This window comes from Lycorma delicatula, chromosome 4, assembly GCF_047948215.1.
Source record: "Lycorma delicatula isolate Av1 chromosome 4, ASM4794821v1, whole genome shotgun sequence".
NCBI lineage: Eukaryota > Metazoa > Arthropoda > Insecta > Hemiptera > Fulgoridae > Lycorma > Lycorma delicatula.
The window spans coordinates 70599952-70624973 of NC_134458.1; the positions used below are offsets into that span (position 1 = coordinate 70599952).

Here is a 25022-nt window from a genome sequence, read left to right on the forward strand (position 1 = left end):
TCCTCTCCTTTTCAAATTGATGACAGCACAGGGAAGTGCGCCTTCTCTCTTCACAATGAAAGCTATAGCCAAATTGAATCGTATCTCGGCTATTCATATAACTTTTACTGCCGACGTTTCATCTACCCGTCGTCGATTACATTAACTCATCCGTTATCGTATTCGATCAACAGTAACTAGCATGCACAAACACGTACATGAAACTGCAATACATTAACGCACCCATCCGTACCGACGCTAAATATGGACTTGTAGTTAAAAATAGATTATCGATTCTGACGTTTCGATATCGAAACGTTACGAAGAAATCGAGGAAGCAATCCTTATTAACCGGGAATTATAGTATCGGCTAACCTGTATTTTTATTAGATTTAAAAGAATACGATTTCAAAACGAAACGGATACATCGGGTTTACTATAATCAATAGTATAAAAACAGATTCAAAATCGTTTTATTTCATATCGTTTTATTAAATTTATACTTATATTTCAGAATAAAAACTTATTACAATAATTTTTAATGACGAGTTAATATCGATAAAGATATGTCGTCATAATGTAATGTAACTTAATATTTTCTAAAATTAGATCGTTGTGTATAATATCCTAAAGCCTTGACTAACATAAGATTTGGCAATACGCCAAAAACAAACTGACATTGTGATCGGTAGTCCGGTGGTGCGCTCTGCCGTTAACGGGAGAAAATACAAGATTCGCTATTAATCACGGTTGCAATGTACTACGTATGTTTTGATTCATTTTATTTCATATACTTATATTAAAATACGGCAAGACTTTCTTAAAAATAGGGGCGATATTACTTTATTTTCACACGTTTTAGTTTTCTGTGTAAATCTCTGTTTCACATAAATTTGGGTTTTTCATACATCTTTTTGCGCCAATTTCTCAGCCACAGCAAGTCTCTACCGTGTATCCTCAACTATTTCATATATTCTAATCTTCGTCTTGTTTTTATAGTTTAAACCTTCTGGAAGCAAATCTCTGTCTCTAGATGCATTAATATACAGACCACCACTTTTGATCTTTTAGAATACTCCGATGCAAATTATTCTCTTCTCCAATGTATTGCAGTTCATCTTTATTTCATATCCCATTAAGTTTTCAACATTTTCCTACAACAAATTTCAAAAACATCTTTCTGTTTTTCTGATTTTCTTATTATACACGTTTTGCTGCTATAAAGAGTAGCACTCGATAAAATAATTTATTTAATTTCTTCTCATTTCTAAATTTATACTTTGTTACCGACACCTTACTTAACGTAATCTGCATAAAATCTCTCCTGATTAGTACCAATCCGCTTTTGATAACTTTTTTAACAAAATTCCGCTACTGCTAGTATATCGTGTTCTACCTTAAAATTTAATTCCTTACGCTACTTATCTCCATTACCTTTGTTTTATCCATGTTACTTTCAAACTGAATTTCTTTCTGAGCAAAGACTTCGTACGATTCATTATATCTAATAATTATTTCCCAGTTTTTAAATTACAGTACCATTATCGAATGTTACATTTATTATTTTTTTTGATCCCTGAACTCCGGCCTGGAATATTTCTTTTTGTTCGTTTATTGCTTCTTCTACATGAAAATTAATAAGTTCTGGAGGTGGGTTATTTTCTTTTCTGTATTGCAGGTTGTCTTCTTAATTTTCTACACTTCTTACAGCTACCCGATTCTGTGAAAAATTATAAGTAACATTTATTTCTATATACTTTAATCCTGTTTTGCTTAAAATCTTAAAACATTTGTTCCATCCTAGATTATTTAATTCTTTTTCAACATCTACAAATTAAACTCAAGTAGGAAGATTCAAATTCTTCAGCCTGCCTTTTAAAATCAATCTGAAATGAAAACTTACTTCATGTGTTCCCTTGTTCACTTGCATCCGACCAGTAATGTTAAGTTCAACATTACTGAAGTCCAAAACTCTCTCTCTCTCTCTCTCTCTCTCTCTCTCTCTCTCTCTCATTCCACGTGCTCACGCTAAGTTTCTAATCACAACTTGTGTAAAAATGTATCAATAAATTACAAATGTTTATCACTTTGAACTTGCTTCCAGGAAGAGATAAAAATCCAATAAAAAAATTTGTAATTTTATATATGTGGTTAATAATTTAATTACTTTTTATATAGTTTAAGTAAATAGCCTTATTTGTGTAATACGTGTAATTTATTTAAATTTCGTGACGAAATGCAGAAACCGTCCACCATTAATACTGAGGAACGATCGCGTATAGATTATGTTGGTACGCATTTTATTGATTGACCAACATATAACAATTTACCATCTTTTAAGGTACTTCGTTCTCCATGTTATTTCAGAATATTTCTTACTGTTCATTCGGCTTTTCCATACAGAATTCTGATAGTAATATATCAGAACCAGATACCAGGTGTATACCGGTACGTATACCCGTACACTAATCAGTATATTATATTACAATATCGTTATACTAATATACTTTATTTTACTGAAGGAGGTAAATTTTTCTTCCACTCTCGAAACGTTTTTGATTTCAGCAATTTTTTTACGATAGCTTCCAGGACTACCGCCCTCAAGTAGGCAAACATATTTCTTCTTCGCTGTACAGGATTATTTTCGTACCAAAAACAATTTTCCTACATGAAACCGTTTCACTATTTTTTTGAAAGTTGAATTTGAAACCGGTTCAAGTTCTGGCCTAAATATCTATCGAACTACTTAGTTTTTATATAACTTAAAGCGTATAAATAAGCGCAACTCGTAGAAAAATAATTATTGAATATTATTCGAGTCCAACGAACTTAAAATGGTAAAATCTTAGGCACTAAACTTGCTACGTTTCCGTTCAACTAACTGTTATTATCGTCATTTCCTGGACTCTCGAATTGTATGTGAAAGTAGTTCGGCGACCATTAAATCTTGGGATGTGGCTTTAATAAAAAAAAAAACAAAAGTTTTACCAAAAATTGAAAATAAAAACCGAGGAAAGGTTTTTTGATTCTTTGGAAAATTTAATTATTTTATCGTTGAGTTATATGCACTTGATGTGAAATTAAAGAGAATGAAAACACGGATTAAAAACTAAACTAAAATCCGTATAAAGGTTAAGCCCCTTACTTTGGAAGATAAGATTAAATGTTTTCTTCAAGTTAAGTCCTTTCGAGATATAAAGTCAACAATAATGAACTAGCTTCAGCATTGAATTATTATTTAAATATGTGGTAAAAAATACTGTAATAAACAAAATGTTTTCCAATACAGAGTGCAAAGTATAGTAAGAAATACTGCTTGTATTGAAATACTACTGAACGTAAATTGAACTGAAGGTAAGAAACTAATTTCCGTAAATAGTTTAGATATATTTAAGATCCAAGGCTGTATAATTTCTATATAAAAAAAGAAAAAAAAACACGAAAGAAAGATTCTGGTTCCAGAACTTCATTGCCAATTTTCTTGCTTTAACACAAATTTTGCTGCGGGACTTTAGTATTTTTTTACATTTTCAGTTTGTTTTGGCTTGACTTCACATTAAAGTTTTTGGCTATGATTCCAGGATCTCCCAATCCCCTCTTTAAATCCACTCATAACAATTCTGTCGGAGACATCAGCTCATAAGATGAGTACTATGTTTAACTAAAGGACGGGAAACAAGTTGTCCGATGTGTGTCCACTGACAAGGCGTGTTATTTTCTGAACTTCCTTTCATTTATTTTACCTTTTTTATCACCATATAAGTATATACTTATAAAAAATGAGATAAAATGAAATAACCTAACCATCTCTTCTGACCATCTCTTTTTTGTCTTGTCTTTATTTTGGCTTAAAATTTCGTTCTTAAATAAACTAACATTTTTCTTCATATTATTAACTCTGAACGGACGAATTATAGGAAAGTGTTTTTTAAGATTTATTCATATTTTTGTTATTTAATCGTACAGTAATCCATTAATCAGTATAATAATAATTCATAAATTATTATAAATAACTACCAATATTTCAATCAAAATAAGCGTCCTTTAAATCGATTTTTTTTAATGTTTCAAGATCTCATTCAGATTTATAATATATTTATTTTATATTTGTATCATACAATACAATACAAACAATATTAGTAACGATTTAGAAGGTTTTTGGTGGTAAGATCACCGAAAAATTGGATCGTACTCTCACTTACCGTTTCGCGAGATAAAGTTTACATAAAAGTCTTTAAAAGAACTTCGCTCAAATTAAGTCTGACGGAATACTTAAAATCTTTAATATTTACGTAAAAACCCTTCCAAAGTAACGGACTGCAAAAATCTCAAATATTAAGCTGATCGGCTAGATCCGACCAGCTAGCTATTCACGAAACATCTTAAGAGCGTACAATCGAGCGTAACAGCGACAACAGTTACGACAAACAACAAAAATATATTATCTTAATAACAATTTAGCTTACCTTTACACGAGCGATAGATAAGCGTTCTAAAGAATTGTTCCCAACACTCCGTGCAAATAATGAGGTAACCGTCTGCAGTTATCGTTATAACGCTCAGAATATTGATGGAAATTAATCGTCCTTTATAAAATGTCATGAAATGATGTTCCTATTAAAAAGGTGTTACGGAATGATAAATAAAATAGTCTGAGAAATTTATAATTGGATTTTCCTAACTGAGATTAGCTTATGTCTGATAAATTTTATAATTCAGAATCCACGCCGATATATATTTGTCATAAATATTATTATTAATCTTTTTTTGTGATTTGTTTACAGGACCGAGAGTTCGTCGAGTTGGAAGTACCCTATAATGGCCAACCCAAGAGGCCGGGTTCGCCGTCACCCCTTATTAGTCCTACTCATTCGGCCGGTAGTCGAACCGGACTCCTTCATTCTTGTTGCGGTCGTTGCTGCGGCCAACGCTACCAGGTACGCTATTATAAATCAACGGACACATAAAACCTCAACCGTACACCATTATTATCACTTATTATATCACCGCAGCTATTCTACAGTTATTAATACGGCTACTACAACAGCGGACACAACGACGAGTAGTACATTTACTATATTTTACTCCGACTACAACGACTATTTACTATTACTCTACTCTGTACTAATAATCAGTACGAGCTGCAGACTCCGGCATAGCCATAATAGAACTAAATAATCGTGTTTTCACGTGACGGAAGATTCCCGAATACACTCTAAACAGATCTACGGTTTACGGTCTCGCTAAAGAAATTACAACAGCTGCCGAGCTTAAATTCTGTCCCATCTTTCAGTATTTTCTCAATATTTTAAAAGCATTTAGCCTACCGAATGATAAGCCTTGCATCCCAGAGACGATATTTCAGTCGAACGTTTTACTTTCCACCGCAACCTGGCGAGAACCCAAACGCCAAGCGTCGTAGAAAATTTAATTAGGAAAAAGATAAGTTTTCCTCAAAAAACCAAACGCGTAAAAATTCCTTGATAAATTTTTTCCATTTAACCTTCACCAGATTTTGATCTGAATATAGTTCGTTTCTCTGTATTTAATTATACGATCTATAGATTTAAACTAGAAGGCTGTATTTATGCGTACACAGGTACCTGCAGACTTACGTTATAATAAAAATTCTTAGACGGGGATTTTATTACAATACAGTGGAACTAGAATTTATACTGAACAGTATAAGAGTATATTTTCATTGTGAATACAAAAAATGTTGGATTACGTATCAGGAGCGAGCAAGACTAAAAATGTGTAGTGATCGCACGCATTGAATAATTAATCGTGAAATTGTTATCTACGGTGTAGTATTAATCCAGACGATATGAAACTTTGCGTTTATAAATATTTTTATTACTATTTTCACATCGTCGTGTAATACGTAAGATCAACGGTACAACACGAGCAGTATTCACGCTTCTTTCCATTTTCTTTTTTCTATATAATGATTTAAAATCATACACCTTTTTTGGTAACTCTTACAGCTTTATCAATATTTACAACTTCGAATTATAGGCTATCGATCTTTATACATTTTCAACTATATACTGGATGTACGATGTAACCTTACATCTGACGAGCCAATCATAACAAGATGAATATAAGCTTAATCTATCTCACTTTTTGTGCACTATTCAGATTCAAGATTACGAAAAAAACGTTTCAATTCTCAGATATCTAGTTGAATCCGTATATGTTTATACACGTGAAACTTCTTCCAAACCGGTTTTTTTTTGTTTAGACAACTTTTATTTACTCCGATTGCCGTTTCGATCGATAACATTAAGAAAATTAAGGAAACGTTTTACACATCGTGGAGAAGAATTTCAAATTATAACTTTCCTCACGATTTCAATTCTCTTGTGCGTTCATTTCTAATTTTTAGGCTTGCACATCGATCGTATCCGAGATACGTTTAGTGAATACAGTCTTTAAGTTTTTTTTTGTTTTTACTTATATTGATGGGCATTTGCAAAAGGTATCTTACTCCAAAATTTCCCATTCAATCGGCCGATGTTTCTATTCATTAGGAGGTTTTATTTAACTCAAAAATTATCTGGACCCAACGTTAGACCCAAAGAAAAAATCTTCCGAATAGGTCCTCAGGCAGACCCACGACGAGGTCTTATACCTTTAAAGGTCCCTACCGACTTAAAATGGACGGTTAAACGTTTAGCTATGTCCTACAGAGTACAACCCGGAAGAAATACTGAAGTAAAAGGGCGAATAGCGATATAAATATAAGATGACCCACTAAGGCACCACGAAATAAGACGTCACTCCTACATTTTCAGTAGGAGTACATTTTCAGGCAGCGAGCATCCGTTCCGCTTACTGTCTTTAATAAGATTGCTTACTGCCTTTACCCTGAGGACGGAAGCGGCACGCTATTATTAATCGATGAATTTGCAATGATCAGTAGAAATATATGCCGCGACGAATTCTTTTCCGTTTCGTTCTAGAGAACAAGCCGAGAACAAATTCGTGCCGCCTTAAAGAAAGCCCACACTCACATCTACCATTATGAACCGCGTAGAAGCGTCTGAATAAATCTGTTCGATCAAACCCCTACTAGAAGAAATCAGCTGACATAGTTTAAAGCGGTACAGGCCGTAAAAATAATCACCGTACTAGGAAACGCGCATATAACTCGGTAACTGAATGACTTCGGTACCATTTACTTACGTAAAACTTAAACATTTTTTACTGTGACAAGTGTTTACAATAAGATAAATAAATTCTACTAAAGAAAACTGCCGATAGCTGACTAGAAGACCTGTACCGTAAAAATGATAAAATTAGAATCGTAACCAAATTATACGACAGCGTACAGCATCTACCGTTACTACTGTTACTACATTAAAATAATTAAAACTCTTAGTAAACCGACTACGACTACAAATATTACATCTATTAACTGTAACTACACCGTTTCAATCCGCATCCATTTACATCACTAAATTAAATCATTGTCTCTACCGCACATTCGCAGTTATTAAATAATAATAATATTAAAAATTACAATTAGTTCAAATTTCCTGGACACTGTACGATCTTAATATTACGTTAATTTTATATCTTACAGTAAAAATGTAATTAACTTTTTTTGTTATTTTAAATACAAAGTGTAACGACTGTACAAAATAAATAATCTTTTTCGACATTATGTTAAATTTATTAAATTGCATTTCAATTTCAGTTTAAAAAAATAATTAGATAAATTAATAAAACTCACTTAAAGTAACATTTTAACTTAATTATTAAGCGAATAAGGCTTGTTATATAAAACAACCAGTGCACAATACTAAGAGCTAAACATTAGTAACTAATTAATTAATTAAATACAGGTGTTTTAGCAGTTAATAATTTTAATAAATTAGGGAATTTAATGACATAATTCAGTTTACACTCTACTCTTATTTTATTATTTTATTTAGCTTTATTCTTTTTTTTTATTTACTCTTAATTCTGTTTGATGTTATAAAACTAAAACTATCAAATAAATAAAATACCCTTGTGTGAAAAAAATATTAAACTCTTTTATGAAGTAGTAAAAGTTACTTTTAAAATGAATATAACTACTTGTCGAATATAACATTCGTAATGACAATCATGAATTAACTAAAAAATTTAATTGTTATTGTTTATATAAATACGTTAAATAACAGCAAAGAAATTAACACCTTTCCTGTTATTTTAAATTTATTAAAACATTAACAATTTTTTTTTTTAATTTTAGTATATAATTTAAATTTTATACTTTTGCGAGTATGTGTATGTGTCTGTATGAATACGTATGCGAGTGTGTGCGTAAATAGAACCGGCTCTGTAGGTTAAAAATTACTTATAAAAAGTCATCTGGAGATGATAAAAATGAGTTCAATCAGTTCCTATAAGAAGAATGAGCGTTTCTACGATAAGTGAATAAGAAAGGTTAATCTGCATGTTAAGATTTACATAGTAATTTATTTTTACGGGGGATACTTTTATAATCAATTGGTAGTGTAAATCCCTCTCTCCAATTTTCTTTCCTTATGATCGTTGATGATCACGCGGAACGGAAAAACCTGTGCGGCTAGTAGTAAAGTATTACTATCTATACTATCTTGGCAAATTGTACTGTGTATTAGTATTTACCGCAAAGTTCCTACGAGTTAAAAGGACAGCAAAATTAAGGAGAAAAAGGTCACGGAGTGGTAAATTTCGATACTTTTATTCATATCTCAAATAAACCTGACAATAATAATGTGAATTATTAATAAAATATTAGTTTAATATTTGAGCGGGTAAAACGTGTAGTAATTATTGTCTTTTATGCTCAACGATTTATATATGAATTTCCCTTTATACTTCTAATAGATCGGAGAATAACAGAGCATATTCGGTACAATAATACAGATAAATAAGTCTCCATCTGGGTCTAAAAGAACCGATGTAAACAAAACCTCTACAATTTTAAAAGAATATATTTAGATTATATATAGTCAACGACATACGTATATATATATATATAGAAATTTACCTAGTTTTGCTTACTACTGTATAAGACCACAATAATAACCAACATAATGAAAGATTAATAAAAGACTCTGGGAGTATTTTCTTTCAGAAATTAATAATAAATATTTAGGAGACCAATAAATGTCTGATAAATTGATACAATTGTAAATATAAATTGTTTATTACACCGCAAAGCCTAACCTCCAGAGAGCTAAACAATTTAATTACTATTTTGAAAATCTAAACGTTGTGTAAACTAATACAATAGCATTTTTCCAACGTTAACAATAAACTTCTGTCTAAGGCTCACCCCCTTCCCAGTCGGAAGAGGGCAGACTACCTAACAATAACACAAACAATAGTAGTGCCGGGCAGAAGGATCTTATTTTAAGGATTTCCAGTATTGCTCATTGTGTCGATCAAGACCGATCGTCAAAACGCTTGAAGAATAAGATTAACAATAATTTTAATAAGATAATTAATAATAATTTTAATAAGATGACTGATTAAAGAAAAAATTACGTTTTAAAAAATCTGAAATCTTATTTTGTACATTAAAGTCGCGTCTAAAAATAGCAAACATTAGTACCTAAACCTCGTTGCCTAAGGTCTTTAACTCCCCTATATGCGATCTATCTCAACTGAAACTACGTTTAAAAGTATACAAAATGAAAAACAATTATTCTTTATATCTCACGATACGTAAATAAAACTACCTGATAAAATTTATTCCTTTTCTGGTCTAAAATTTTATAAACGTAAAATTTTCAATCTGTGTTTTTACCTCCTGTAATTTTCCATTTCCCTTCTATCAAAGCCCAGAAAATTTGTTTTTAACCGAAGAACACCCGACCGAAAAATCAGTAAAAAAGTATACATTTACAAACACGTTACATTCTGTATGTTAATTAATTAATGACTTATACATTAATTAATTAATGAAATATACAGTAGTAAAACATGATCTGTGTAAAAAGCGCTTTTTTAGCTCCATCCGTTACGTAATATGAGTATACTATATTGTATTATTAACATAAATGATATATAAAAGATATACATATGTAAAATCGCTTTTATTGAAGCAATTATTTAAGTCAAGTTTAGTCGCCTTCTTCCTAACGAAGGCGATAGAAAACCACCCTGCTGTTCATTTTTCCTACTAAGCGTGGCATGGATTTCTTGTTATTCATGAAAATAGTTATATAATTTTCATCAGTATTTTTGACTAACAAACCTTCAACCGGTTAATACACATAACATATCCACGGTTACTGATAACAGTTTATTTTATTCCTATATTCGTGGCAAAATACAACGTTTAATAAATTAAAATAACCGTCCTTTTTACACGTAAATTTTTTTTTTTCGGCAACCAACTTCAATGTTACCAAGTTATTTTACGGTAGTACAGAACAAGAACGCAAAAGTGGTGTTACACTAAAAGCGGCTTCCCTGCAGGATACAATGTTATTTCCGCTCATCAGTGTACTACAGCTCGTGCATATATCTCCAATTCCTCGATGAATAGGTTTACTTGCTACAACCGGATAGAAAGAGAAAGCGGTTACAAAAATAGTAAAACTATGAGATCAAATTTTTTGCTCATATATTACTTTTAATTTTGTAACAAATGAAATAAAGGTTGAAATTACTTTTTAAAATTTTTTCTCTTTTTATGGAATAGATTTTATTTAATTTTTTTTGTTTTGATAAATTATTAGTTTTTTTTTTTTTTAAATAGATATAACTGATAGAAAATTTATTCGTTTTTGGAAGCGGGGTAAATTACTCGAGCCGGTAATCTGTTTGGATGAGTGTGTGAGTACGGGTGAGTGTATTGTGTTTCTTTATGTAAGAAGACTCATTTGTGTCTTTTGTATTTTCACCATTAGATAACTTTTTGTTACAGAATTAAACCCGTTATGAAGAGTTTGTAATATTAAATTTCACAATTTTATTTGGTAATAATTTCTTATGCGATATAAAAATCAAATCGAACAATTTGCCTCATCTTATTACTTTATGTGTATTGCATTGTTTAATTATTTTTGTAAATACTTAGACAAATAATTTTGTAAATTTGTATATGTTACGTGAAACTGATGAAGATGAAATTAAAATGAGTACTCCATACATATATTTCCCTACATATAAATTATGACACAATTGCTGTACGCTTTTATTTCTTTAACGTGAAATGATTTCATTTAATTTTTCAGCTAAGTATGTATCATATACATAAAAACACAAAAATAGCAATTCTACTAAATTTTTATATGAGTTAATATAATTTAAATGAACTGTAGGGTACTAATTTAATTTCATTTTATTTGCGATTGTACTAATCAATATATTTTATAACAAAAATAAATAAATAAAAATCACAAATATAATTTTCTTTTTCATACACTTATTTCTTTTTAAATTAATTGAATAAGTTGTAATATAATGTGCATATTCAGGGCCCGCCTGCAACCACACTCATACATTCATTTCTTTCTCAATATACTGGATTCTTTCCAGCCAGATTGTTTTCCATGGGTTTTTCTAGACGCCTGTTCTAAAACATAATAGAACATTAACGTTTGTATATTTGACTAAGTGACGAATTATATTACTTATTCTACTGCTAAAATTCACATTAATATACATGCACCAGTTTTCTATAGGCAAAGAGCACAGTAACGCTGCCACCGTTGGATTACATAAGATTTTTCTGAATAAAGACAGAACTTCATGAAAAATCAGGTCTGTATTACCATTTTAATTAACACGCTATAATTTTTAAGTTATTTTAAAATCGCCTTAAAAGTAAATATAACAATTTAAATATTTCTATCCGTCTAACTATATGCTTAAAGTGTTTTAAATAAAAAACAAAATGAAATACAGACGGCGAATTTACAGAAAAATTACGTTTTTTTCTTTAAAACAATTAGTATATGTAGTACAGCGGCTGTGAATTAAGGGAAATTCACAAGAAAATCTACGATCTATGAAAAAGCTGTAATATTTATTTTCTTTTAACCACTGACAAATTTAATTAAAATAAAATAAATAAATGATCATCTGATCATAATGATCATCTGAGAAAAGAGTAATCAAAAATATTTTTCTAAAAAAAAGCCAATATCACGGTTTAAGAAGGAGGTCGAACAATTTCCCTTTTTAAGTTAAAGGAAAAATAATATATTACTAACCAAATACTACGAAATAAAGTCACGTCTTTTACAAAACTTCAGGAAAATCCAATGTAGACTGAAGATATAAATACTTCCCGATTTTCTTTGACTTAGTTATAAGGAATGTTTAATTTAGGACTTTTCAACCTTGTCCTCAATCTCTTAAGTCTTTTAAAAATTTTTTAAGAAAGGAATATTTTACTTTTACCACGTTTCATCGACAACGTGTTTTTATTATAGAAATTACTAAAGTCCGAAAAGTCTCGTAATGCGATTTTTTTACTTCCGCCGAAATGTTTATCAGAATATTGGGTAAGAAGCGTTCCTATTTTATTTCAAACGCAGTACAAAAAACCAAATTATTAATTACATTATCGCTGCCCAATACCAGGAACTTACCCTGAAAATTTCACAGCCTACTGTTATTTTGTTAAGCGTAGGTCTAATCACGGATAAAACAAAAATTCATCTTTATTTTTTAAACAAAATTGAAATTTTTAAATAAATTTTTTAAGGTTAACTTTTATCTTTTATTTAATTTTACAGAAAACAAACAAAGCGCAGCACTTTATTATCTGTACAATTAGAGAATTTTAAGGCAATTTTAACATAACTTAGAAAATAAAGCTTATTAAAATAGTAAACATTTTTAATTTTGTGTACCGCCGTGAAGTTCCTTCTTTCTTCAGACAAATTATAACCGATTTCTGATTATTTTAACGTCATTTAATTGCCTATTGAAGCCGATGGGTTATTTCCTGACGAAATTTATTCGGGCTTGGTGAATTCCGTCCGTCACTACCCGACTCCCTTTGTCAAACGGGTCAATCGCGTCCCCGTTACCGCTAACAATAAGATCGGTTCAACAGCTTAATCCCAGCTGCTTCAAGTTGTATTAATACCTTTTTCGGGATTTATTCCTCATTTAGTCGTCGCTAGTAAGAGTTGTCAAATCGAGTTGATATTTTGAAAAATTTCCAGGCTGATGCGTACATCGAAATCAAAATTTGACGTTCATTAACCAAAAGAAGAAAATGTAAGGTTATAAACAGATAGAAGAAAAGGAAATTTATCTTCGGAAACAAATGAATAAATTCATCAGAAACCCTGTTCTCGAATGCAGTATGTAGAGGCTATCTGTATGAAAATTTTACCGATAAAATAAAGTAACAGAAAATTGACAAAAATTATTACAAGTAGCTTGACAAACAGCAGAAAAAAATTACATAGAATTAAAAAAAAATATAATAAAGTAAAAAATAAATAAAAATAAAAGTCGAACAGAAAATTGACAAAACTATTTTAAGTGGATAGACAAATCAAATACAGTAGTTCCTTGCAAAGGATATCTACAGCTGATGATCACTAACAAGTGAGAAATGTTTTTGCTTTTTACTGGGATATTAAAACCACAAACGATTAGAGGAATATACACTAATATCTATACTTGTCATTATGATCAATTTTTCGTAACAGCAAGGTACAATTTCCTACTAGGGACGAAGTTGACCGGGTTCTTTTTCAGGCGGACGCGACTGATCGACGTCCTTAACGACCTGGTTGAAAGGATAAACTTTATAGTTTTATTATTAATGAACGCAGCTTTTATTCTTGTTTAAAATAAACCAATACATTTTAATAAACAAGCAATTTTCGTTCTCGTTTTCATTAATTTAATAAAGAAGTAATTACAATGAAAACGGAAAGGCTATGGCATTAGAAATTTTATAAAACGAACCGATTAAAATAAATAATGTTTCTATCGCTTTAAAACTTTATGTTAAAAACCACGTATCCTGCACAAAATATTCAGCGGTTTTGTTAAATTTCATTGTAGTAAAACAACTGCACGATTAAATCAGAATCAAATGATACCACTAAATTTTTTTAAAAAGAGAATAATAATAATAAAAATAGAATTGGATAATTGCAATCATTGAAATTGCTCATATAAACGCTGTATTCCAATACAACTTAGAGTAATAAAGAAATTAAAATGAGTACTCCATAGAGGTGTTAATATCTATTAAGAAGTAGACGAAACCACCCACCCGTTTCGAGCTCCAACCATTTTGTTTTAGGTACTCTTTTTCGTTCAACGAAGTTAAATTAATTTTTTTTAAATACTCTTATCGGTTAACATAAAAATAAAAAAGTAAAAATAAATTTTCATAACATTTTTCTCGTATTAACATTTATTAAATTAACTTTTTTAACAGTTTTATATCATTTTATTTTCCTTAATAACTTGATTTCGTTTTTTTTCTTTTACGTTATTTATTTATATTAGTCGCATATAATATTTGGTTATAAATTATAAAATGTAATTAAAATACCATATTTTAACTTATAAGTGTGAATTTTTGTACTGAACCAATGGAAAATTGCAGACCATTGTAGTTAACATTTTTTCTATGAACGAATGAGTAGTTAATTGTTTAACATCAGTTACTACTGATCTCATAAAAAAAGCTGACAACAAAGATGTAGTACTCTCCAGAGCATCGGTTATTTATTCTTATATAGTGGAAATATAATGATACGTGAAAAAAAACCAAAATAGGTTTTAAAAAATAAAAAAAATCGGTATTTTTAAACTTTGATCGGTTCCCCCGTCCCCCAATACTTCCCCCCAAAAATTATTTTTTGGGTCACTTCCACTACTACCTTAAGAAGAACTATAAAAAATTTCGGAGACAAAATATGCAATAAATAAAAAGATAGCTTTCTTGATTTTTGAAAAAGGGGAATTTTGGTTCAAATTTAAAAAAAAATGGTAATATAAGCATACACGCATGTACTAAGCTTAATATAAAGCGAGGTCATGTTTGCAAAATTTTTAGAAAATTGACCTCAAAAAATTATCTACCTCACCCCCTGAAAATATCGACTCCAAAATTTTACCAACAAATTGTCTTATATACTCTAGTCTCTGTACAAAATTTAATCAAAATCGGTTTATCCAGTTATTAAGCTTCAAACACACCAACTCTCGTGAATACGAACATTACCCTCTACTTTTTTTTGGTGTCCCTGGGTTATGAGAAGTCGAGAAATGAAAACAAAACCGTACCCCATTTTCTGGCTAATTACCGTAATTTGCTTCTTGCAGCTAGCTATAGAGCTATGATGCCAAGAGAGTTAAAGACAGATTACAACTCAATTTCTATTTACTCTTTTATTTTATAAATTAGTATAAAATAAAAACATTACCGAGAAAAAATGTATACCAAATCTTATTTAAATATTACGTATTGTGTAATAGAGCCAAAACATCTTGTAATAATGGAAAAGAAGGTTTTTCTTTTAATTTTTCGGTAAATTTTATAAATAGGAGGTTAAATAGAAGACGGAAAAAATAATAGTTAATAAAATTCTAAAAGAATTAAATTCTCATTAAATTCATAAAAACTGATGTATTTACTGCATAGATTACGATTCAAAATCATGATATGAGGCGCAACATGCCACAACTGCAAATATATTTTTTTTAAATTCGTATTTAACGACTAAAGACTTTTAAATATTAAACCGTAAACGATCTTTAATTTCATTTAAAAATCTGATATGATGATTATAATAAAAAAAATCAATATTTTAAGTAATTTATGAATCAAAATTAGATATAATTCCCAAATGGGGTAGGTCCTTCGTTGTAAGTCTATCGAGAAATTAGATTATCTTAGTTTATTCGACGTAAGATTACGCATTAGTTAATTCCTATATAGTGAAAAGGGAATATACCAAAGACTATACTGTATTTAAAAACCTTTAAAGTGCGCTTAAATAAAAGATAAATTTTCCCGTTAAACCTCGGTGGCAGCGTTAGTGGACTATACTGGAACTCACGTACGCTTTAAACAGACACCACATTAACTAACATACACACAGATCAATATATATATATATATATATATATATATATAGATGTATGGATGACTAAGAAGATGTGGCCTAACTTGATGGAATTTATGTGCGGATCTAAACTTTTTTTAAATCCAAGGGGTTTGCTCTATACAGCTTTATTTGATTGTACTTGTGTTTGTCAGTTTTCTTCATGCTTTAACATCAACCCGTGTGTGACTTATCTTAAAAATTGAATTCCTAAAAAATAAATTAAAAAATAAAAGTAAAATATATTTACGGATTCTTGTACTTAAAATTTATTTCAAATGCAGGACGTTTTGAATATAATTTCCTTTTAATTACTACTTATCGTATTTATATTTAAGAAAAATAAGTAATTTTAATTTTCAATAAATTAAAAAGATTACTTTTACTATTATACAAGTAAATAAATAGTCGAAAAACCGTTAATGAGTTCCGCTAAATTTTTATTTTACCTCTAAAATTCAGTTGTTATTTATTAATCTAATAGAAGACATCGTTTTATTAAACGCTCGCCTAATATATTTTTAAAGGAAAACAATTAATTGAACTAAAATAAAATTATAAACAAAAAGCATATATTAATTATCGATAAAGTTTCATGGAATTTCCAGTTGTCTTGTTACGCCCTTTGTCTACGAATAAAATTCCAGTTTTATTCCATAAGGAAAGAAACTTTCCCTAAAATCTCTGTAAAATAGACCGGTTAAAACGTTAAGAATTAAAAATGAATAATAAAATGTGTGAATGTTTTAAATCGTTTTATTTAAAGTAGAGTATTAATTATAGGATACTAAAGGGTCTTGCAAGTATTTTTAATAATTAAAATTTTAAGTAAAAACTATGCTCGGGATCGATATATATTTTTTTAGATAATACAATAAGAAAAAAATATATAGTCAACCTCATGCAAGACCAACGGTTTGTCAGACAATATAGTAGTTAAATTACACGAAATCGTTTCGGTTATTGATTCTTTGCTGCAGTTGAGTAAACTCAATTCATAGAATCTTATCTTAAAGCCGTCGAATAAATCCTTCTGTAACGATATATTTATGGAATATAAAATGTTGAAATTCCAATAAAAACGGCTTAGAAGCTATGACTCTAGACGCTGCCACAACCCGATTTCTAAATTTACCTCTGCCGCATTCACACACGCCAGCGCACCGGTACTGACGTGTAAAAGTGTATATTACTACAAAAAAGAAATTCGTTAAGATACCAAGAATGTAATGGAGATACCATTTTTATTTTATAAGACCGACCCTAACAAGACGAAAGATCTGAAATTTAATTTGGGTAAAGATAAAAAACACCAGGTTTAACAAAGGTACAGTGCCCGGTAAAAGTATCAGAACGTTAAAAACCTACAAAGATAGAAAATTGAAATTTCATAAACATTTACTGAAGTAAATAAATTCATATTTTATATTCGGGGTTAAATTCACTCCTCGACTTTTCTTTTGAGAAGGATGAGAAGATAAAATCTTCTCAAGAATAAATTTCCCCCCCCCCCCTCAAGAATAAATTTTTAAGAGCGTATCTAGTAAAGTCTTTTCACTCAAAAAGACCCTAAATTTAAGTAGAAAACACGGTACAGAATAAAATGTTCATCGATCGGAAATCCATCATGTCAATCTAACTTCAGACCGTGTTATCAAAACCTGTCATTCTAACACTCCACAGATCTTCGTCTTCACGTTCGTTTATTAAATTTGTTTATATAACGAATTCGAAGAGTACGCAACATTTCAACGAGAACAATTTTGAAAAAATAACATTTTTTAACAATTTTTTTTATGTTAAAGAAGAAAAACAAAATAAATCTAAATTACTCTAAAATCAAGACTCGGGTTTTTTAAAGGGTTTAACTTATACGAAATATGTTTGCATTTTTTTTTCAATTACGCACCCATCATTGACCCTTATAAACAAGGTAAATTTGTCTTCGTAAATTTTAAGGTAGATAAAATTTTAATGGCTCTGTTCACACTAAATACAAAGTACTACGATTTACAAAATTTAATCTAAAAAATAGCTGAACGGTTACAAATAATTCCGATGTAGTAAGTTTTGATATACATATATGTCCCTTGGTTTTTTAAAATTATATTTGATCCGTAAAATAATTTCCTGAATGTTAGCTCGATGGTCTGTCATTATTCCGGATAGAAACTTTTATGCACATATACTGCGACGTATATAATACGCTATGCCATACTATTAGTATAATAACTAAATTTACCATACGTATTTAACTCGAACAGCTCTTTGGACTTCATAAGACGTTAAACCTTTCCTTTAAACACAAAAATTTTACAATTTCTTTTACATTGTATCAACTCTACCCTCATAAAAACTCTGAATTTACGCACTTTTATTAATTTTTAAATGTGTATTTGTGTATGAATCCAGTGAAAAAAAAAATACAAATATCTAGTAGAATAAAAAAATTAAACAATAAAATGTTTATAGAATAAGTATTTCCCTACAGAACAAGAATAGAATAAAATAATTAAACAATAAAATAAAGCGTATTTGTATAACGTGTAATGGGAAATGTTAATAATTAGAAAGCTAGATATCACATCACATTTCAACTAAATCAGTAAATGTTAATCTCTACTGAGAGTTTATTTACTTTTTCAATTTTCTAATAACCGACAAAATAAATTATAGGTATAATATTAAAAATAAAATTAAATACTGTGGAATTAACGAATTTATTACTTCAATAGAATTTAACGATATATTATAAATTTATGCATGTTTTCTGTTGTTTTTTTTCCTAACTAAAAATGTATGCCTCCATTAGAATTTAAAAATAATTCATATATTATTTGCACTGTGCTTGCATGCAAGCGCATTGTGATACACATTTAAATTAAAGCAATTTTTTCTTTTAACTAAAAAAAGTACTTTAAAAAAATACTAGTTCTCACACTTGCATGTCAATATTTTCACTTATTTCTCTATAATTATTGTTATTATTATTATTATTGTTGTTGTTGTTATTGTTGTTGTTGTTGTTGTTGTTGTCTTTTTTTTTAATAACATAAAGTATCTTAAATTTGTTTAATGCACAATTTCTATGAAGTAAATGAGCACTTCATATTAACTATTAAAGATATTAGATTTGTTACACAATTTACTTCGAAATAAGTTTTTAAATACTGTGTATAAACTGGTAATACTAAAAAAAAAATAATAAATAAATAATTGAAAAAAAAATGTTAAAATACACTTTTAAACTTTAAATAATAAAACACTCGTTAATAAAAGATGCTATTTCTGTTAAACGTCAGTCCAGAAAAAATAGAATTAAAAATTCTATATTTAGGATAATATCAATAACACTTGTTCTAACTGAAGTTTTATTTATATGACAGTAATGTACCTTATATTTTATATCGTGCTAATTAGTAAAAGAGATTTTATTAGAGAAACTGGAGTATATATAGTTTTAAAAATACATTCATATTACTGATTCAGGGTTACTCATTTATATTAACAAAACTAAGTTATTATTAAAAAGGAGCGCATATTAAGGCAACCATATCATGTAGTAGTGCATGGTCATAGTTCAAGCGGCAGTAAGTGCTAAGGGAAATTATAAAAAAATAATGTTATTAAACATTGATTTTTACTATATCTAATTTAGTATTAATCGAAAGGCATTTCAGATTATTTTTAAATTCCAGGACGAACTGGGTATTCTGATCGCTTTACCACGATTTTCCTTAAGTTTTTCTAATTTAAAAAATAATTGTTTTAATATGGAGATATTCTGATTCTTTTTGGTTAATGGAGATCGAGTGGAGGAGAAAATCCAGACCGCTTCGACACCATTAAATTTAACTCGCACCCCAAAATAATTTATTTTTTAAATAAGAAGCTTTAAAAACGCAATATTTCAATTCCATGCTAACAAGGAAACTCTCGAAGGGTTGCGGACGTTCCTATACCAAACCTAATTCTGGCCTCCTTCTCAAACCCGGGGAATCAGATCTAGGAGATCGGTGGTCCAATTACAAAACGTTTTACCGTAAACAGCACACGCGTACAAATATATAAATGAAAAGAAAAATACAAGTGAAATAAGATTCCAAGGTTTCATTTAAGGCAGGTTTTATCTCGTAGAATGTAAAATAAAGCATCACAAAAGACAAATGTAACATTTCTCATCGACAGAAAAAAGACCTTTTTATTAAAATTTTAAAAGCCAGGCAAAACTTATGCAAATTTTACGAATCTAAGTTTTTAAATGTTAAATCATTTTAAGTTTTTGTTAAAATCTCTCTGAGATAAAAGTTTCAATTATTTATTTAATGAGAGATGGAACGCAATAAAAAATTTTATAATTTTTGGCATAAATTGCAAGAAATTTGATGGCATTTAATATTTTTCTTTAAATCCGTTTCGCACAAGAAAATTCCAAAAATCTGTTCAAAAAAGAGGGACCTAACCATCTACAGGTAGATCTTAAGGTAAGGTATAGTCCTTGTTTAAACCAATCGATGAAAGTGAAAATATATTTACCTGCACCGATTAGTAAGTAATATTTCAATTTATCAACAATAAACAGAAAAGACGTTGGTTTCTATCTGTGGCAACAGAGAAGCTGAATTCATAGCCTTCTAGAATATTAGCCGATAGATTTTTCGATTCAATAAACTAGTACGGATAAACTATCCTGTTGTTAGCGTTAACAAGAGCAAATATCAATTAATTAGTTTTATATTACCTGCAAAAACTAACAATCTAACCTTTTATTAAGATTTATTTACGTCTATGATTTTTTTTTTAAGTGTAAAAATACGTTATTTGTACCAAATTATTGTATACACACTGTGTACGTGTTACAGTACTAGACTATTATCGGTTTAAAAATACGAATATCCAAGTTTAAAGACAAATCCCTGGAGAATTCACCGAACATTAATGTATGTTTCATCATGGTATATTTCAGCTAACATTTTTTCATCTCTTTTAGAATAAAATAGAATAAAACGTGTTGAGGATATTTGTAGATGTGTTTTCGTTTTTGAATGAGAACTAAAGATTTCTTATTTTTTAAGCAAAAACGAAAAATTTTTCGCCTTTTAAAATCAAACTCGATTTATATCAAATTTTAATGAAACTTAGATCAAATATTTAGATACGATTTCAGAGTTTTATATTTATTTTTGGATAAAATCATATTAATTTTCCTTTTCAAGTCTGAGAAATATATGAAATAAGTCTTTTTCTCGATGTTAATTTTTTCTATGTATAAACAATTCTTTATTTTATTTGGAACCTAAAATCACGATAAAAATTTATCTAGAAAAACTTGCTACCTCGTGTCATTATCTTCGCTGTTTAGAATGTTTTAGTGAAGGTAACAGCCATGTAACTGTATTTTTTAACACGAAAAAATATGTACTTTTGTAATAATTTCATTCTGTATTTATTTATTCGTTCTTGTATGTCAGAAATCTTTTATTTTGTCTAGTATTGAGAAATATTTACTGTTCTTTTTGATTACACAACGCTCTCTAATTCGTTTTGAAGCCGGTGATCTACTGAGCGCAGTAACGAGAAGAAAAGGACGGTAAAAATAAAATATTTTTCACGGGGATTAAAGCTAGCACCACCTAATTGTAACCGTAGATCGCCTAGGAGTTCGGTAAACTTCTCTTACTTTGACCATTCGGTCTGTTTGTAAGCGTTTTATTCCTTGATGACATCTATTTGACTACATCTATATTAGTCGTTTTTCAATAGTGGAAGAAATTCACTTCTCTTCATTTGTTTCTCGACAGGCTTACTACTCAATACGATAACTGACGGTTCAGTATTTTCCATGTTGAATTTTGCGAAGTTACTTAATTAATTTTATTATGTTTGTTAATTTACGTTCAACCAAATCAAATTACAACATTTAGAAATTTTAGATATAACAGAACCACAAAAAAATAACATGAAAGGTTTGATTTTATTATTTTATATTTTAAATAATAAAACGTTATTTATCAGTTATATAATAAGATTATAAGTAAGATTATAATTTCACACACAAAATAAATAGGCATTTCGTATTTGTTTATATTATTATATAGTATTAATCTAATTAAATATGACAGGATTATTTAACCGCATATTAAAACGGTAATTGTTTTTGATATATACCAAATTCTGTTAACAATTAATTCAACAAATTATCCCACCTTTCATAATTATATTTAATGTTTGTGGTCATATTAAATGCATTAATCATATCTTATAAATACTTTTGTTATTAAATATTAATTAAAATATGTACGTTTTCAATATCTCAAATAATTAATTCTAAAATCTAAACGTATTATGATTTTCTGTGCCCGGTGTAGCCTACATCAACTCAAAACATGTAAAATGATGTAAAGTGATTTTAACGAGATGCGATTTAACGAGGTGATTTGAGCTGTGTAAAGTGATTTAAAAGACTAGATATTATACTTAATCGTAGGAACTTTAAAGTTGAAGACCTATAGAGTCGAATTCTTCTTAATACTTATAAATTCTGGAAATTTTATTATTCATAAGTAGAACATTTTGTTAGTAATGTTTTACAAATATATGAAGCTATACCTGACTTATATCCTTCAATGTCCTAATTATACTAAGCGCCATATAACTTGGCCGATGACTTGCCAAATTACATAGAAGTAGAAAAACGCACGGTTTTTTCAGGAGGTGAAAGTTATTTTTGCCGACAGTTATATTTTTGTAGCTGTCTACATCTTATTCGTAAAAAAAAGTAAACTGCGATAAAAAAAATTACTGTCTGTAATAGAAATTTCATATCGTAACATTTTGTTCATTTAATCTACATTTATCATCCTGCAAAGTAAAACTTTGATTAAATGATTTTTAAAAGCTTATGGCTTTTTTTTTTTAAAAAAGTGCATTCCGGGATTTGACGGTCGTTTTGCAATAAATTTGGTAAAACATCTATTTACGGTTTCAACTGAATATAAATCCTGTTGCGAGTAGTAAAATATGGATTTTTCTTTCTTATCGCTCAGGCTTATCAAATAGTTAATAATCCATGAAAATACTTCCACTTAATTAGTAAATTTAAGTTCAGACCAGTTATCGATGAGAAGTCTACCGTGACTTTCCCGAACAAACATTCTTATCGTTGTATTATATTAAGCTAATTATTGTACGTTCCATAAGCCTTTAAGGGATTATTTTTATATTTTAAAGTTTCTTAGGTCACTCGATCATTATTTGGTGCCCGATCGAATCAGTACTCATACATTTTGTTAATAATCGATAGTCTTATATGATGTCGGTTCCTTTTCAGCATCTATTACAATTACAAAGTTACACATTTTTCTAATTTTAAATTAAATTTTGTTGTTTAAATTTGCAAGTGGCGCAAATGAGTTTATTATATTTTTAATAAATCTCTATGGGGGTCCTACACACGCTAAGTTAATATAATTTGTTTATCTCGTGTTTTGGCAGTTTTATGGCATATTTTATTTCTTTTTAATTAAAAGAAGTATGTTTTTCCGCCATTCTGGGGTCTTACACGTGATTTACAAAATTCATAATTATATATTTTATGCGTTTCAGTAAACCTTACATTAGTGCGTTTAAATCAACTTGATAGCTTACATCGTTATTGCGTAACGATTACAAAATTTTAATATTGGTGGCCATTTTGAGGTGAACCCGACGGCCGATCGTGGCCATTCGTCTATTTTTGTAATCCTCTAACGATGATTAAAACGAACCCGAAATCAAGATCAAAATCGGAGACAAAAAGTGTTCGCACACACACGCGTACATACATATTAAATCAAATAATGAATTGTTTGTTCGTTGAAAACTTATTGATAAATTTAATAAAGTAAATCTTCATTTATTCATAAAAGCGGTAATACAGGTTATATCGGTCGCTGGTATATTAGAGAACTGACGCTCCACGTGCACCATTTTAACTCATAATACAGTTTCAAATCTAAGTCGAACATTTTATTTTAATTTAAAATTGTTATAGTAAAATTTATGTTGCTGTGACGATTCTAAAAATGCCAACTTTATCTCAAAACGCTCAATAGATTCCGGAACGCGCTTCTTTGATTTAAAAAGTCATGTGGATTGCGTATTAAAAATCGTTAAATCTAACTAGAACTCGGTAGAGTAATAAATAAGGGTTAGATGAACTATCAAATGCTAAACTATCAAATTTTTAGCGTCGACAGTTATTTTTTTTTAGCTGCCTAATCTTACTTTTCTCAAGATCTGAAAACAGTGTTTTTTAAATATTTTCAAGCCAATTAAAAACAACGACAAAAAATTTTTTTAAATTTTTTTATTACATGTATAATTGCACTTTTCAACGATTTTTTTTTATTTGACACAGTAACACACTAGGGCGCCCGCTAAGTTCAATAGCGCTTAGTATACTAAGTCTTGGGAATAAATGGGTAAGAAGATGTCAAATATAAGTTATCGCAACCTAAAAACGAGGCGACGAAAGAAAAATAAGTGAATGATTTATTGCAGAGGATATAAACAGTGAAATCGAGATGGTTTGGCAAATATGAAATTGGGGGAAAACAGAATGTTGAAATGGAGGAACAGGACGAAACTCATGAGGTACAATAGACCGAGCGAAGGCCGTTTGACATGTATTCTAGTATTTCATCATACCAAAACCGATAACGTTTTTAAAAAACATTATCAGAACTGAGTCTATTATTGTTAATAACAATAATAGACTGTAAATTTTTATAGCAATTTTATCATTTCTTTTATTCTTTTTTTGATAACGAGAATTTAATACTATATTAAGATTACATAATAATCTCATTAAAAAATGTATCAACCAGGACATGAAAAAGAATAGTAAATAGTTTTCTTCATCCCGCGCTTTTCGTATGGCTGTGAAGTATTTCCGCGTTCAAATAAAATTCTTCTCTTATTTTG

General features: G+C 29.3%; 1 protein-coding gene across 8 annotated transcripts in view; it reads left to right on the forward strand.

The window, feature by feature from the left end:
* The window catches only part of Shal (Potassium voltage-gated channel protein Shal), a 303578-nt gene that overhangs the window by 215494 nt on the left and 63062 nt on the right, over window positions 1-25022 (forward strand). For 6 of the 8 annotated variants that reach the window (XR_012756114.1, XR_012756115.1, XM_075363303.1 and 3 more), the window contains exon 4: window positions 4764-4916. Coding sequence is in view for 4 of the 8 variants with exons in the window: in XM_075363303.1 (XP_075219418.1) it covers window positions 4764-4916 (153 nt within the window). In the remaining 4 variants the exon portion in view is untranslated. Of the gene's footprint in view, window positions 1-4763; window positions 4917-25022 lie in introns of those variants that run through there. The other 2 variants (XR_012756116.1, XR_012756117.1) reach the window with 2 other exon arrangements.